Genomic DNA, 18638 nt, shown 5'->3' on the forward strand with positions numbered 1-18638 from the left:
CAATCAAAGGTGGATATTATTAAATGCATTTTGTATACCGTATGTAATGATATGAGCTGCGGAGATAACATAAATATTTCGTTACAAAAAGAAACTGACAATAGTTAGAATGTAAAAATTTAAATGAAATGAAGACATGAAATGGCTGGGTTGCACAAATTGTGATTGCCGTAAATAATTGAGAAAGGTCTATAATGCTATAAACCATCTATAAAATAAGGTGCATAACTTGTATAGGTTTGCAAACTTTCAGTGAAGACTTAAGGGGGGTTCGCGGGTCGAAATCATTTATATAGGATTTTTCTATATTTTTCTATAAATGAACTTTATCTTAAAGTTAATAGAAAAATAAAATAAAAAAGTGGGGTCACCATTCATTTGCGCTCACAATCTGCCTTCGAAAGAAGCATACATTTTTGTAAAAGTGTTTTTTTTTCTGTTGAAGTAATAAGAGAAATAAAGTTAACATCGGAATAAAAAAAGAAATATATTACAGAAATCACTCAAATTTTACAATAATTTAGTTTAAGTACAGCTTATATGGAAATTATATTAAAAAATATAGGTCACCGATGAGTTGAAAAAGATATTTCAATTTCATAGCCAAAAAATTGCATTTTTCCACCAAAGGGAGATAATTTGGAACTTTTTCAATGATGTATACATTTTAAAAGTCATCTGGGGCCAACACGAATTGATTGTTTCGAATGATTTTTGTACCATATGATAAAGTAACAACTACAAAAGGTAACAAATAAAATTTGTAATGAATAACATGTTTAATTTTTTTCTGAAATTGTTATACCCTCGAGCCTCCTTAAGTATATGTATTGAAAACTTCAGTAGCCATTGATTATTCAAAATTGGTAGTGTTTTGTAAATGCTAGAGAATTTCAAAATTCCAGTCTTAATGATTACATGAGAGAAGAGATTCATTCAAAACTTCTAAAATGTTGGCACACTTTCTGTTATTTTTCAAAGATACAGGTTTAAAACTGTAGGAGGAATTGATTGCGAAATATTGCACAATCTTAAATTTAATGAAAAATTACGAAGTTTGATTAAGTTCCTAAATGTCTTAAATTTAATGTACACAACTTCAATATTGTGCACTCTTTCTGGGTATTTGCAGGGATCTGGTTTATAAAACAGTAGGACAAAAAGATATCATGAAATAAGAACCTATTTCTCTGCAGTTTGTGCAATCTAGCAGCAAAGACTTATTATTAAAATATGGTATAGTTTTCGTCATATTATTGCAAATAAGAAAGATCAAAGAAAAACATTTTTAGATTAAACCCCTTTGAAAATTTATTTTTAGGATAGTAATAAAATTAGATCAAACTAAAATTAGTTGTTGCTTTTTGACATTTACTGAAACCATTGGTAGAAGTGTGTAGAAAGCATTGTCAAGAATAATTGTTGTAATAAGATATTTATTTAATTACCAAAAAATTGAATATTATGTAAAAAAGGAAATAAAAATTATACATCCTTGATATTTGCTCTCTTATTTGTCTGTTGAAAATGGCTCAGATTTGCCACACTACCAGGAAAACTGGAAAATTGAGGGATTTATTTTATGTTATTTCCTAAGAAAGTAGTGCAAAAAGAAAAATCCAGGGTATGGTATATATGATTCCCAATAAATGAAACAACTATTCCACAGAGTCCAAATGATGAGGATTTAAGTAATTGTAGGTTTCTGACTGCCTTCAACAAACAGCAAAAGCCATACTAATGGTCACCTATAAAAGGCCCCACCATAACAAAATGTGAAACAACTCTAACCAAAAACCTAGGCCAAAGTTGTGACAAAATAAAAACAAATAACAGATGGCAACCACTAAATAACAAATACTGTGTTTAGAAGCCTCTTGTGTAGGTATTTCATTGTTATATTACTTGACCAAAGAAAATTACGATGTAATATAAAGGTAGGATGAACTCTCCTACATAGACATGATCACCCACATCAATATAAAGATTAGAAGATCTGGTATGATTGTTATTGAAATGGACTAATTTATATAGAAATGTAATTGCCTGAATTATGTATAAAACAAAATCACTAAATTGCTGGCTTATGGCATGGACATGCATATACAGAAAGAAGTTGGGTTAAACAGGTTGTTAGGAACAGAACCATCAACAGTTGTGTAACAGCACATTAGAACAAGCTAACTAGAGGCTCTTTATAGCCTGTGTCTTCAACAGTGGCAACTTTTTAGTAAAAGATTTCTGCTATTTGGCTTCTTTGAAGGTCTACTATATTTGGTGTATGGAATGATTTTAAGGTGTACATGCCCAACTGTCAGGTTTTATCTGACCTAGAACTCTTTTTTATGGTACAGTGGTTAAAAGTTGAGTTTTAAAAGATTTCAACATAATTTCCATAATGATGAATAGCATCCAGTGTGCACTCAAATTATTTCTTTAAATTTAGAAAATATTGCATGCATTTATTCTTGTGATTTATGAAAAAGGGACACCAATGCTAGATAGCTATTGCCAAGAAAATCTGCAATCAGATAACAAGAATAATAGTTCTTATTATTGAGATATTCACCCAGTTACATTAATTGCATTAAAAAAAACTTCACAATAATTTTTTGAATTGTAAGTAATTCCATGTATAACAAGTATTTTTACAGAGTACAAAAATGTATTATACTAACAATGACCACTGCCCTTTCCTCGATCTTGATATCTATATCACTAACCGAAAGCTTAATACTGAAATTTATGATAAAAGACATGATTTTTCATTTCCTATCTTTAATTATCCATTTTTAGATGGTGACGTTCCCTTGTCACCATCTTACGGTGTTTATATATCTCAACTTGTACGATTCACTTGTGTATGTAACAATGTTTTAGATTTTAACGAGAGAAATTTATGTATTACTGAAAAATTATTACACCAGGGTTTTCGATATCACAAACTAGTCAAAACCTTTACTAAATTTTATCATCGGTATAAAGACATCATTCGTAAATATAGCTCAACATGCAGACTTCTAATACGTTCAGGTATTTCACATCCAATTTTTTATGGAAATATTCTTTATAAAGCACAAAGGTGTCGGTATTCACCTCAGAAACTAACAAAACCTTTGAACAGACTTATTAAGAAGGGATATAGTAACCATACTGTTGTCAGGTCATTAAAGATTGCATATTTTAGCGTTAATATTGATTCACTTATAGGGTATTTGCATCGGAACTAAACACATTTATTCAAAAACCAGTTGTTGGCATAACACAGGTTATGTTCTTCTCATTTATGTTATGATGGTACGAAACTAAACCCCTAACAGGAAGGATTGTGCCTGATGTTCATATGATGAAATCATAATCTTTCAGTCAGTTTAATTGAAGTTTGGAGCTGGCATGTCAGTTAACTGCTAGCAGTCTGTTGTTGTGTATTATTGTCATTTTGTTTATTTTCTTCGGTTACATTTTCTGACATCAGACTCGGACTGAACTCTTGAACTGAATTTAATGTGCGTATTGTTATGCGTTTGCTTTTCTACATTGGCTAGAGGTATAGGGGGAGGTTGAGATTTCACAAACATGTTTAACCCCGCCGCATTTTTGCGCCTGTCCCAAGTCAGGAGCCTCTGGCCTTTGTTAGTCTTGTATTATTTTAATTTTCGTTTCTTGTGTACAATTAACCCGAATAATCCAGTCGTTATATTCCGATGCACTATCGATCGCTACATTAACCTCGAGAGGACACTGTTTAGGGACCAGCTGAAGGGCGCCTCAGGGTCCAGGAATTTCTTGCTTCATTGAAGACCTGTTGGTGACCTTCTGCTGTTGCTTTTTCTATGGTCGGGTTGTTGTCTCTTTGACACATTCCCCATTTCCATTCTCAATTTTATATGTATGTGTAAACTTATGCCTTCACTGATTATTGGATTTAAATGGATCATTCCATTAAAGTGTTCCAATTTAAAGCATTGAAATTCAAAGGATTTTTTGCTCTAGGTTTAATTTGTGGTAAATTTTTTGAATGGATTTTTGCTAAATTTACATGATTTTTATTATTCCCTGGCTGGGATATATGGTGTTACCTTTGTTCATCCATCATTCTTAATTCAAACAGTTGTCTAGTGTTTTGTTGTTAATGCCTTCAGATATTGCTCTTAATCCTTTATTTTGATGTGAGTGCACAATTCTTTTCTAGGTTATTGATACTTATAAAGTGCTGATAAGACTAATACATTTGTACTGGCATAACGGTTTCTTTTCAAATTCTAAATATCTTATCAGCATAAATAAGGAAAATGTTAACTCTATATAAAGATCTTCCAGCAAACAAAGTTTCATGAACATTTGATAAATCATGTGTGAGGAGTTGCATACAATGTGCACACTAAAAAATGAACCAAAACTTTTTAAGTACAAAGGGGAAATAACTCTGTGATATGTCTACAGAGCAGGATGTCCTATTAATATGTTCATCAACATGATATGATCTAACTGTGAACAAAGTTTCATGGACATGTGTAGCATTAGACCGACAGTTAATCTATATATTGCTTGAATGTTTGTTGATGAGATTACTACTAAATGCACATATATCTGATGAAAAGCAGTACACCTGTATAAAAAAAACTTGTATAATTCTTATCAACAAATTCAAGAAACTCAATGTCAACTATAAATTTATTGCAGCACTCTGATCAAAGTATTTATAAGCTTTAATATTTCCAATTTTCTTGCCATGTTCGTCATAATGAAATGATTTAAAACACTGATCACAAAAGAAACAAGGGTTCTCTGGAGCATGTTCACTGTTGTACACAATCCATCTGAAAAAGATAAATAATGATAAAAAGATTCACAAATTATGATTTCTTAACAAACAATCACAGTTGGGAATGTAAGGCACCCTGTTTCATCAGATAATGACTTGTTTTTCTGATAAAGTTCAAATCTTACAATACACAAGTATTATAAGTTTATGCTTTTATTCAAATCAATGAATGTGTTTGTAGATAGATGTTCTGTTAAATTGTTCCTTTAGAAGTTGTTAAATGATGATGACTGCTGTACCCATATTTTGACTAATTTATTTATTATGTCTCCTTAGTTAACGCATCATTGTAAATATAATGGAATTTGATGAGACTGTCATCAAAGTGAGAGGGTTAGCGCTATAAAACCAGGTTTAATCTACCATTTTCTACATTTGATAATGTCTGTGCCAAGTCAGGAATATGACAGTTCTTGTCGATTCGTTTTTGATGTGCTTTGTTATTTGATTTTGCCATGTGATTATGTACTTTCCGAATTGAGTTTCCTCTAAGTTCAGTATTTTTGTGATTTTACTTTTTACCCAAAATGGTCATTTTTTACTATTTAAATAGAATCATATTAGTATATCTGTGTGAGATCCCCATAAATACCATTACAACAGTGCACATATGATTTTGGAATCATTATTTTAATCATTCTGCATTTGTGTATACAAATGGCAGGCAAACTTTATAACTAAGCGCAATGTTAATCGTAAAGTTAAGACCATGCTCCCAAGGGGCTAAACAAACTGTTTATTTGTTATATATAAAGCAAGCAATCATCTAAATGAAGAATGCTTTATCTTATTTTGACAATTGTTTTTATAGATTTAGAATCTTTTTGATCATTTTTTTTTAAACTTTGCCATGTAAGGGGAGATAACTGAGAAAATGTAACTTTTTGTAACAGAATATGTTTGAAACTCACTTTTTTTGTTTTGTAGCAAGAAAATGAAGCATTTGATCCCAGTTTCTCTTTTTATTTTCAGAAACCACAGTATAAGATTTGTCTTTCTATATTTTATCTTTAAATTCTATGGCTATTTTTTTCATCACACAAAATAAGGTTTTTCATGCATAATCAGTAAAAGATCTGAAAATTTGAACAACATTTTGGCAAATCGTTAAAAAAAGTCTTATGATTTTAACTTAGACCCCCTCATCTATAAATATGAAATGTTTTGAAAGTTTTCAATAGTCGTACTATATCTGATAAACACTTATCAAAAATTACTTGAAAATTAACTATAGTGCTCCATAAATACATAAACTGTATTTATTTTGTTATCAATAGTACCTTGCAGAATGCATCATACACGCTCTACATAATGTCCGTGTTACTCTCTTCTTTTTCATAAGTCTTGGATACTCTCTAATATCTAAACTATCATCTGGGTTTAATAATCTGAAAGTGTAAATAATGCACAAATAAAGGTTGCCCATACATGAGACTGAAAGAACTAAGAGCAGAGTTTACAAATTTTTAACATTTCTCCCTATTTGTATTGATATGTCAAAGTTTATTTTTACTGTATAAAATCTACAAAATTGTTCTGATCAAAAAAAGTTTTCATTAAAATAAAGTCTGCCTTTTAAGATGAGTTACAAATTACAATGTCAAATTTATTTGTTTTTTAGCCATGCCAGAGTCCATGTTTTGCAAAGGGAAACAAGATAAGAGTACAATATCATTAGATACCAAAGATTATGTGAAAGTTGTTTTGCAATTTCTCTCCAGTTTAGGAATTGCAGATTCACTTTGCGGACGTACAAATGAATAAACAAACAGCTTTTTTTGATTTATTTGTACAATCATCAAGTTAATTTACTTGATAAACCAAGGAACTTTAATTGGCATATGTAAATAAATTGTCACTGTATTTTGACACACTTTTAAACAATCTTATGACAGACTAAACATTTGTAATTTCATTTACTCAAGATTCTTTTCTATGTCAACTTTTCCAGTAAAGGTCACTTTGAATAACCTTGACAAACTTTGTACATTGACATTACCATTATATAAGTATAAGAGGATGCAAGTACTACCTTATATCTGTAAATATAATAAGATGTTCACAATCTCCTTGGTGCATGTAACAATATGGCTGCCCTAATCTGACATTCAGATTTAAAAATAATGATTCTTCCATCTTTTCTGTTCTCATTTCACCAATCTTTCTTCCTGGTTGTGAGGCCCACTGCATGATGGAGCTGTGGGGAAATATAGGCAATCATTTATCACTGACATAAAACTAAATGTTATCATAAATAAGCTTTTACAATCATTTACCTTATAACAAAAGACTGGATAAACTTTTGATTTCAGCATACAAATTTTGTTTTCTTTCAGTTATTAAAATATAATTTTCTGTTATACATTTGAACAAATGTGAAGAACTCCCTTGTAATGTTCTGCAGCAGTTGTTTAAGGATACCAAAATGTCTTTTTGTCGAGCCTTCGACTTTAGTCGAAAAAGCGAGACTAAGCAATCCTACATTCCGTCGTCGTCGGCGGCTTCCACACATATTCACTCAGTGGTTAAAGTTTTTGAAATTTTAATAACTTTCTTAAACTATACTGGATTTCTACCAAACTTGGACAGAAGCTTGTTTATGATGATAAGATAGTATCCAGAAGTAAACTTTGTAAATAAATAAATCTATTTTTTCTGTATTTTACTTTTAAATGGACTCAGTTTTCCTTTGGGAAAACATTACATTCTCTCTGTGGTTAAGTTTTTTAAATTTTAATAACTTTCTTAAACTATCCTGGGTTTGTACCAAACTTGGACAGAAGCTTATTTATGATCATAAGATAGTATCCAGATGTAAATTTTGTAAAAAGATAACTCCATTTTTTCTGTATTTTACTTTTAAATGGACTTTTTTTAAAACATTTATTAGATTCATTAACTATCCTAGATTTTTATTAAACTTGGACAGAAGCTTCTTACAATCATAAGATAGTATCGAGGGATTTTTTATTGATTTTTTTTCTCATTTTTGGTGAGCCTGCGATTTACAGCAAAAGTAGGCGAGACACTGGGTTCCGCGGAACCCTTTCAAATTTTTTAATGTAATTAATGTTTAAAGTTTTTATATCCAGTAAATTTCTTATTTCTTTATTTTAAAACTTACTAAAATAATTTTAGTTTGGGAAACATTTACCAGTATTGATTAGTTGGAATTGGCTTTGCACAAGTTTCCTGCAACAGTGAGCACTTTTGAAAGGGACAGTGTGTCTTTTAAAGGTTTTTTTATGGAGTGCTTAGTTGCAATCTATGATTAAGATAAGCCTTTTCCAACTAATTTTTATTGTTTATTCTACTGTTGTGGTGTAATACTCCTGTGAGAGGTGAGAGGAGGGTTGAGCACCCACACATATATTTAACCCAAATTTCTCCATGTGCCTTTCGCAAGTCAGCAGCCTGTTATATAGTGTTTTTTGTGGTGTTTTTGTTTGCTTTCAGCTTTATTTATTTTTTAAGCATAATTCATAACTGTTTTTCTCTTTTCAGTTTTTTTACATTTCATCATGGCAGGCTGTTTATATCTTACTTATGCTATGGGTTTATTCTAATGGATTATTGTTTTACATCCACATCAACTAGTCTCCAGTGAATGGTTTCACATTCAGTTTGGCAGATAACTAATTTGGCATAATTTTATTGAGAATTCTTCCTTGGTACCTTCTTAATTTAATTGTGCAGCTGTTATAGCAATCACTTAATAATTGAACTTTCACTGCTGCTAAAAAAATGGGGAAATTGGCACACAGGCCATAAATTTGCTAAATGCTACAAATTACATATTATTCCAAATTCCCCTTTTTTTAAAGGTTACAATCTTCAAGTTCCATTATCCATGTTCATTGTTGCTTAAAAAAAATTCTATTCAAAACTTACTTTGACACTCATATTTGTTTAGGGTTCAGAAGAATGAATTCAAAGATATAATCTGTAATACCTGCCGTAGTCCTGACATTCTGGATATCTCATATCATTATAAAACACTCCTTCTATGTAGAAAAATCCAGATTTATATACATCCTGTGTAAAAGGATAAATTATCAATAAAATATGTCAAAGTATCTTATGCAAAGAAGGGTAAAAGATTATAATTTTAGAATACTCCTTCTACATGTTCTATTTACAAGCATACTAGTAAAAATGTAAGTTCATTTTTTATTTTGAGGCTTATATACAACCAGTTTCCATCATGATGTTGGTCATCTATGTTTATGGTAATGTTCAACAGGAAATAACTGGTAGGAATATACATGATCAGCTTTTCAACCTCATCTTCATATGTCGGACAAAAAAATTACCAAAGCATCTCCCAAGTCTGCTGGATGATTTATGTGTTACTGGATACTTGGACACTGATATTTTTCAAATATTGCCGAAATTAAAGAAAAGATTTGGCTGTAGATTTTTTTAATCAATTTAGAACATGCATTAAAGAAAGATTTGTTTATCTATTATACAGAACTCTTATAATATTCATCAAACTCTTACCTTTGCATATGGCATAAATTCATTATCAGGGTTATCACTGAGGTCATGTGCTATAGCAAGGTCATTTACACAACTTATCTTGTCACGTAAATCAGACAACTTCTGTGTTCCCAGAACATTAAAATTCAGATCTGGCATTATCTAAATAATAAAAATAGAAATCTTTTTTTTAAAACCAACAGAATGATGAGATTGACTTTCTAAGAAACTGCCAAATATTTGAAAAGAAAAATAGATTTTAATTTACCTTAATATTGTATACAATTTAATAAATATTCTTTTCAATACCATATTGATGGATGTTATATTTCTGCATAAATTGTAGCTATATATCTGAATAAGCCTTGTACATTGAACCTTAACAACTGCTATTAAAACAAGTGAAACTGCGAGCTACTGCTCACTGATGATACCCCGCCGCAAGTGGATAATATTAATAGTGTAAAAATATGCAAGTGTTCGGTAAACAGGAAGTTGTCGAGTGATGAATCTGAAAACGCATCACACGGTATAGCTGACTTATATAAATCATGAAATTAAATTTTTAGAAATCCTTGTATTGTAGTTCCTGAGAAAAATGTGACGAAAATTTTCAACTTGGCTATCATGTGTAAAATCATACAAGTGCTTGGTAAACAGGAAGTTGTCAAGTGATCAATCTGAAAACGCATCACACGGTATAGCTGACTTAAATAAACCCTGAAACCTAATTTCAGAAATCCTTGTATTGTAGTTCCTGAGAAAAATATTCATGGGACTGACTGACTGACAGACTGACAGACAGAGGTAAAACAGTATAACCCCCCTTTTTTTAAAGCGGGGGTATAATAAGGCCAGGATTTTTTAATTTGTTGGTTTACGGATCCGCCGACCCTATTTTGCCAATTTCCAGAATAAAAATAAAATTGACTTTTCATGCTTTTTTATTCCCGCCGACCCTAACAAATACATTAAAACTGAAAAATAAATAAAATGTTCTTTTTTTATGAAATGAAATGCATTAATCACTAACAGAATTGATAACACTTTCTGTTGTGAAAAAATAACACTTTCTGTTGTGAAAACTTCCAGTTTACGTTTCTAAAAATAGACAAATCAATTAAAACTGACCTTGAAATGTAGTTTGCGCAATGAAACCTGTGTTTAAAACCAATTACACAATAACTTCGTTTCCCTCATTTGTCATCAGTCCGTAAGATGCATAATCTTATGGAAATAGACTTGTCCAAATGTGGACAGGTGGAAGTTCAAGTTAAAATACTGAACAGTAACCAATCATTGGAAATTTTCTGGTTTCATAGAAAATTTAAAAAAATATAGTCCATGTGGATAAAACAAGGAAATGCATGACAACAGATTACCAGTAATTCGATATTCTCGTTTTTCCAGTGGATGGGTCTATTACGTTTTTGACATGTGTATTTGGACCTATTTTCGTACGACGTTTTTACATTTTTCCTTTATCAGTTTTCATGCTTGAAGATCATTATTCACCAAGTTTTCTGGAATTTATTAAGAGCTCTGCGAATCTGTTTTTCTTGTTTGTGAAATGACGATTTAATTTCGTCTTTGTCCGTGCACCCCCCTTTTTTTACGGGTAATTATTAGACAATGTCATGCGATGTTTATGACAGCTGACCAATAATATTTCATCGTACTAAAAGTTAAGAAATTATGACAAAATAGCATAACAAACATATTATTAGAAAGGTGAAATATATATTTTATTTTGCATATTTTTCAGACTTGAAAGATTTTTTTTGATTTTTTTCCCCCGACCGACCCGACTTTTTCATGGAGAAAATCCGTAAACCATCAAATTAAAAAACCGTGGCCTAAGAATGATTAAATGAAAAATATCAAACCTTATTATGAGCATTCTGCATTTTCAGGAATTTAAAAGGAGGGTATACTCTAATATTTATGATGACATTTGGAAGATCCATTTCATATTCTCCAAGATCTTCTCTAGGTTTCCGGTCATGATATAATGCTGAACTCTGAAAAGAAAAGTCCATTATGAATTATGCACTAAATACAAATTGATGACTATTCTTTAACTTATAGTAAATGGACTGTGTGAACTATTTTGATTCTATTTTAGCACAGTGAACTATGACTGCAAATTGAAGTTATGAAGTATTCACCAGTATCTCTTATTTTTCTGAAACATAATTGAACACATTCTTTGTAAAAAAAGAGCACATAAAAGTGGCTAATCTTTTGTGAATAGACCAATTAATTTATACGATGTCCGGTACAGAAAATAGTTGACCTGTCACCTGAACCGGTAGATTTTAGCTGTCAAATAACTACTTAGCCTTGATTAAATTTAGAAAGTATTGAAGTAGGGATTATTTTGATAGTAATTATTAATCATCATGTCACTTTTATGACCGTACATGTGTGGCTGTTAAAGGCAAAAAGTTGGGTCAAAAAGATCACGATTTGTGGTAAAATTACTGTCTCATAAGAACGCCTTGAAAACTAAAAAGAAGTTGACTGTTTCATGCTTTGCGCAGCCGGACTTTTACCAAACAATATACAATATATGACCGCTTCGCAAGCTTTGAACCTTCCACTAGTGGTTCCCCTAAACTGACCTCATCACAAACTAATACATGAAAACTAAGCAAAAGTTACAAAGTCAATAGATCATAATTGAGGGGGCAGGGCCAAATAATCCTTAAAAGTCTTTAAAAACGTAAACTTTTTAAATGTGTTTAACCCCACCACATTTTGTATGTGTTTGTCCCAAGTCAGAAGCCTGTTATTCAGTGGTTGCCATTTGTGATGTGTAACAAACGAGTAGGTTGCACATGTATCGGGTACTAGCATCATTTAGTCATGTTAAATTACTGAAATCTTCACAATGGTAACATTTTACATGTATTTAAATTTTAGACGGTTTCCGTCTTAAATGAAAGTGGCCGTATTGGTGTTCATTCATAATATTGAAATCTAAGTTGTATTTGATGATAATACATATAACAGATATAAAGGTTGAGTATAATCACGGATGCGGCCACTTTCATTTTTGACAAAAAACATCTGAAAAGTGACATTTTTAGGCATATTTGATCAGAGCGTATTTAATAATTAAATGAGTTCAAATCTTTCACACAAACTTATTGAATCAATTATAATAGACACTTTTTCAAAAGTGTTTAAAAGTGTCCAAAATCTTTCGTTAGATGAACCTAAAATTTGAGGTCAAAATTAACCCTTACCGGACCTACTCCTTTGTTTTTCATTCATTACCAGTATTTTTATAAATAAGGCTGATAGTTTTCTTCATGAAACCTTTTACTTTGTCATTTAAGGGCCTTAACTGACTATGCAGTATTGGCTTTGTTTATTGTTGATGGCCTTACAGTGAGCCATAGTTGTTAACTTCTATGTCATTTAGTCTCAGGTTGAGAGTTGTCTCATGGCAATCATACAACATCTTATCATATGTATAGATAAACATATAGATGACAAAACAGATACATAATGTTGCTTGTTTTGTAAAAGAATGGTTCTTGCTAGTTTAACAGACAGTCAATAAAAAAAAATAACTAGGAAATTTATAAGTGCGTCTAAAGTTTGTTTCACCATCCCCTCGCCTTCTGATTAAACAAAACTTGTGGAAAACACTGAATTCTGTAACAGGTTTTTAAATTTCTTGCTTTCTAATATTAACTTCTAATACTTTACATTTTTCTCATCCAGGCTAGAGTATTTCAATCTCCTCAACACAGTTGTTTTATATATTTTATCAGCTTCTCTTCTCTCCAATTCTCTCTTCTGCATCCTGTGTAGTATATAATGATAATAAACAATTCAATACATTTTAATTGTTATACCTTAAATGTATAGTCACACTTAGATTGTTACACCACAGGAAGGTTTGACACCATAAAACTTCATGTTTTCCTTAAAAAGTGTATACACAAATTTACACAATCACTGTAATGTCATTATTTATGAGCTCCTTTGGTCAAAGTGTTAGAAGTTTCCTTGTTTTTGCAAGTAATATTGTAGTTTGCACACTCACTGGAAGTCAAGACCTTTTATAATCCACTATAAAGTTTAACTCATTGTTGAAGGCTCCAGACAAGAGGATTTTTAGTCTAATTTGACACTATACTATATAAGTGTATACAGTTGCATCATGAAGAAATGATATGCTCATTTAAAAAAAAAGAAAAAAAAAAAAAATACCAGCTGTGGAATGATGAGGGTAGGAGGAGTCCTGATCCTAAATCCCAGGTTGAAAAACATGAAATCTCGAGGTCCCGAATTTAAAGACGCCACGGTTAAATCCTAATATCCCAAAATTCAAAAAAAAGAATTCCCTGTTCCCGAAAGGATCAATCCCAAAATCCAGAGCTTAAAACACCATATCCTGGAGTCCCAATAAAGGCCAATCCTCCTCAGCAATGGGAAAGAGTCAAGCGTCTCCCTTCAATAGGCAAATCAAAATCTAGCATTTAAACTTGGAGAATAATAAATTCAACTGACCTGACTGAGACCAAGTCTACAGATTCTGGAATACATGATAACATTGATATGTATGACTAACCTGACTGAGACCAAGTCTACAGATTCTGGAATACATGACAACATTGATATGTCTGACTAACCTGACTGAGACCAAGTCTACAGATTCTGGAATACATGACAACATTGATATGTCTGACTAACCTGACTGAGACCAAGTTTACAGATTCTGGAATACATGACAACATTGATATGTCTGACTAACCTGACTGAGACCAAGTCTACAGATTCTGGAATACATGACAACATTGATATGTCTGTCTTTTCTTCTCCACACAGTAAATTATTTGCACTGAAACATAAAATGAGAAGTAGTATGATTATCAAGTATAACCAGATGCTCCGCAGGGCGTAGCTTTATACGACCGCAGAGGTTGAACCCTGAACGGTTGGGGCAAGTATGGACACAACATTCAAGCTGGATTCCGCTCTAAATTTGGATTGTGATTAAATAGTTGACACAGCATAGGTTTCTGACACAGAATGAATGTATTCAAATGAACTTAAAATTTTTGTTTTCTCTTCGAGCAATTCACTATGCTGTTGAATATTAATCCTCTCAAAAAAATGTTTGAAGAAATTTTCTTTTTATTTGTGAAATTTCAAATGAGAAAAATTGAACCCAATTTTTTAATCACATCCCCCTTTCCCTTATTCCAAAACTAATTTCAATTAAAATATTCTAATGGAGTTTGCAACAATTACTACTCATTTAAATACATCATAAAATATTAAGATGTAAAAAAACTGCTTGTTATCACTGAATGGTAAAGATTATTTAAATTTATCAGTTGGTAGTAAAAAGTGAATATACATTGTATATTGTATATAACAAAGATTTAAGTTGATTCTGGACAAAGAAAGATAACTCCAATTAAAAAAATTCTTGCAGATATTTCTTGCTTACTATACTGGACAAAGAAAGATAACTCTTAATTAAAAAAAAAATTGCTATTTCACAATATTGTGAAATTAGATATTTCTTGCCATTGCACAATACTGTGCAATTGAAAAGACTTGCTATTGCACAATACTTAATATAATAATTTTAGATCCTGATTTGGACCAACTTGAAAACTGGGCCCATAATCAAAAATCTAAGTACATGTTTAGATTCAGCATATCAAAGAGGCCCAAGAATTTAATTTTTGTTAAAATCAAACTTAGTTTAATTTTGGACCCTTTGCACTTTAATTTAGACCAATTTTAAAACTGGACCAAAAATTAAGAATCTACATACACAGTTAGATTTGGCATATCAAAGAACCCCAGTTATTCAATTTTTGATGAAATCAAACAATGTTTAATTTTGGACCTCGATTTGGGCCAACTTGAAAACTGGGCCAATAATCAACAATCTAAGTACATTTTTAGATTCAGCATATCAAAGAACCCCAAGGTTTCAATTTTTGTTAAAATCAAACTAAGTTTAATTTTGGACCCTTTGGCCCTTAATGTAGACCAATTTGAAAACAGGACCAAAAATTAAGAATCTACATACACAGTTAGATTCGGCATTTTAAAGAACCCCAATTATTCAATTTTGATGAAATCAAACAAAGTTTAATTTTGGACCCTTTGGGCCCCTTTTTCCTTAACTGTGGGGACCAAAACTCCCAAAATCAATACCAACTTTCCTTTTATAGTCATAAACCTTGTGTTTAAATTTCATAGATTTCTATTTACTTATACTAACGCTATGGTGTGGAAACCAAGAAAAATGCTTATTTGGGTCCCTTTTTGGCCCCTAATTCCTAAACTGTTGGAACCGAAACTCCCAAAATCAATACCAACCTTCCTTTTGTGGTCATAAACATTGTGTTTAAATTTCATTGATTTCTATTTACTTTAACTAAAGTTATTGTGCGAAAACCAAGAATAATGCTTATTTGGGCCCTTTTTTGGCCCCTAATTCCTAAACTGTTGAAACCAAAACTCCCAAAATCAATCCCAACCTTTCTTTTGTGGTCATAAACCTTGTGTCAAAATTTCATAGATTTCTATTAACTTAAACTAAAGTTATAGTGCGAAAACCAAGAAAATGCTTATTTGGGCCCTTTTTGGCCCCTAATTCCTAAAATTATGGGACCAAAACTCCAAAAATCAATACCAGCCTTCCTTTTATGGTCATAAACCTTGTGTTAAAATTTCAAAGATTTCTATTCACTTTTACTAAAGTTAGAGTGCGAAAACTAAAAGTATTCGGACGACGACGACAACGACGACGCCAACGTGATAGCAAAATACGACGAAAAATTTTTCAAAATTTGCGGTCGTATAAAAAAGAAGATGTGGTATGATTGCCAATGAGACAACTATCCACAAAAGACCAAAATGACACAAACATTAACAATTATAGGTCACTGTACAGCCTTCAACAATGAGCAAAGCCCATACCGTATATAGTCAGCTATAAAAGGCCCCGATAAGACAATGTAAAACAATTCAAACGAGAAAACTAACAGCCTTATTTATGTAAAAAAAAAATGAAAGAAAAACAAATATGTAACACATAAACAAACGACAATCACTGAATTAAAGGCTCCTGACTTGGGACAGGCACATACATAAATAAGGTCTTCCCTAAAGTTTAAGACAAACAAAAGTCTCTGAGTTACCAAATACAATGTAATACATAATAAAAAAGAAACTTTATACAGATATACTGTTAGCCATACTTAAAAATATTAATATTCAGGGCATTGAAGTTGAATAAACTTATTCAGATATTTCTATGGTATATATTCTTGAAATTTATGAAAACAGAGAAATATTTAAAAGTTTATGGCTTGTTTATGATCATTAATTGTTCAATGAAAAAATAATTCGAACCACAGATTATTGTGATACTTGTCTTTTGGTGGATTATTAATAAAAATCGTAAGTTTTGATTTGATCATGTTGATAAAATATTCAGCTTGAAATAAACAAAAACAATGCTGCACGAACGATTTACAAGTTCATTTATTATATATACTCTGAGAATAGTCATAAATAAAGAGAAATACATGTATCCTACAGTCCTACTCTGTAAGTCAAAGGGAAAATGATAAATTGATTGCAACAATATAAATATTCTGTCAATTTTCATTGATTTTTCAACAAACGTTTACATATTGTGTTCAAATACTTAAAATTATGCGACTGGACAACAATTAGAAAAACATAAAGATCGGGGTGAATGGACCCTGGCCGAACAGGTATCAGGGCAAACAGGTTTCTAGGCCTACTGGACCCTGGGCGAACAGGTATCAGGGCAAACAAGTACAAGGGCGAATGTGAATCAAGGCGAACGGACCCGGATTCACCCCAATGAGACCTAGTCCAAATAATTATGAGGTCTGTTATTTGGACTAAATGAGACGCTGACCCACTTGAAGTTGCTACAAATCACAATTTTTAGAGAAGAGGTGGGAGCTGTTGTTGGTTTGGTGCCTCATAAGGAGTTTATACATGTATAATCCAATTATAAAATCAAATCTAAATGAACTATTTACAAATAAGTCATAGTTCAGACAGAGTTTTCTCCCTTCGCTTACTTGCAAACACTTTCTAATTCGGCTATTGTTTGTCTTTCAACTTCCAGTTCTCGAGCTAAAACATCTCTCATTGGAGTATACACTTTATCCGCCTCGGAAATACCAGGTATTACTGATGAATCCCATTTCTGAATGAATTCGCGAATGTTTATCAACTCTGTCGCACCGCGAATATGTCCCTGTCCAGCTTCCATTTAGAAAATAAAATAATTTTCATATTACGGATTTCTTGACAAAAAGATTTAATTATTACTGTTTAAAAAATGTTATATCTAATGATGTAACAATACGACAGGTTATGCTATATGAAACATGGTTACTCATTGTAGTATTTTATAACTGTAGGGTAATATAAGCAATAAGAGTAAAAGGTTTTGACTTTTATTCATTTTGCTTCAAATTTTGGCGGGAATTATCCACGTGTAGTTCAAAAAACGTAAACAACAACAGGAAAAATTGCTGACACTGACATTGCCTGTGCATTAAATTTATTTCTTGTTGAAGAAAAATTAAGTGGTAAGGCTCATTATGGGAAAATAGTTATTTGTTGTTTTAACCAAATCAGAGCTTTTTGTAACAATTGAAATGGAAAGCAAAAAAACAAACTATTTTGATATAAAAATATATAGTATTCTTGACTTGATATAATGTCAACTTTTGGTAGTTTATAAACACTTGTATCAATGTATAAAAAAGAAAATGTGGTATGATTGCCAATGAGACAACTGTCCACAAAAGACCAAAATGACACAAACATTAACAACCATAGGTCACCGTATGGCCTTCAACAATGAAGCCCATACAAAATGTGAATGTTTCCATTATAACTCTCTCATCCTTTGTAAACGTTATTTCATTTGTTATCAATAAAAAAAATCTTTATATATTATACATGTAGCATAAGTGGCAAGGTTCAGATTTAAAATTTGTGTCTGGACACAAAACTATAATTATTATGTATTAAAAGTTTGCAGATTTCTAATAGCAACAGAAATATTCAATAGTTCGCTTCACAGGAAAATATCTATATTATAGTATTCAAATTTTCTACTGTCATGTACTGTTATCAACAGTGGAATTACAAAAGGCTTGTTATAAAAAACACACATAATTTCAATCATACATGTATTACAAAATACCAAAAACACAAGCAAATAAAAACATTAATGCAAATCATAGAAGACTTACACAGGGCCATGGACCCCTTTTGACGAAAAAACTAGTTC

The 18638-nt window shown here is 31.4% G+C and overlaps 1 protein-coding gene across 1 annotated transcript; it reads right to left on the reverse strand.

Annotated features, from left to right (window-relative positions):
* Nucleotides 1-4662: 4662 nt before the first annotated feature.
* Nucleotides 4663-17616, reverse strand: LOC134715866 (snRNA-activating protein complex subunit 3-like). Its single transcript, XM_063578390.1, has 9 exons — nucleotides 17413-17616; nucleotides 14079-14165; nucleotides 13028-13124; nucleotides 11194-11328; nucleotides 9329-9469; nucleotides 8778-8860; nucleotides 6858-7022; nucleotides 6106-6213; nucleotides 4663-4820 (listed from the first exon to the last, which is right to left on the reverse strand). The coding sequence occupies exons 1-9, from the start codon at nucleotides 17604-17606 to the stop codon at nucleotides 4667-4669; spliced, it is 1164 nt and encodes a 387-aa protein (XP_063434460.1). The 5' UTR covers nucleotides 17607-17616; the 3' UTR covers nucleotides 4663-4666.
* Nucleotides 17617-18638: the final 1022 nt, after the last annotated feature.

This window comes from Mytilus trossulus, chromosome 4, assembly GCF_036588685.1.
Source record: "Mytilus trossulus isolate FHL-02 chromosome 4, PNRI_Mtr1.1.1.hap1, whole genome shotgun sequence".
NCBI lineage: Eukaryota > Metazoa > Mollusca > Bivalvia > Mytilida > Mytilidae > Mytilus > Mytilus trossulus.

Excerpts from the sequence above, each read along its gene's own strand:
- LOC134715866 (XM_063578390.1), bottom strand. The coding sequence starts at position 17,606 with ATGGAAGCTGGACAGGGACATATTCGCGGTGCGACAGAGTTGATAAAC. Across the intron at positions 7,023-8,777 it reads GAATGTCAGGACTACGGCAG|CTCCATCATGCAGTGGGCCT; the intron begins GTATTACAGATT and ends ATTTCCCCACAG. Across the intron at positions 6,214-6,857 it reads ATTATATTTACAGATATAAG|ATTATTAAACCCAGATGATA; the intron begins GTAGTACTTGCA and ends TTACACTTTCAG.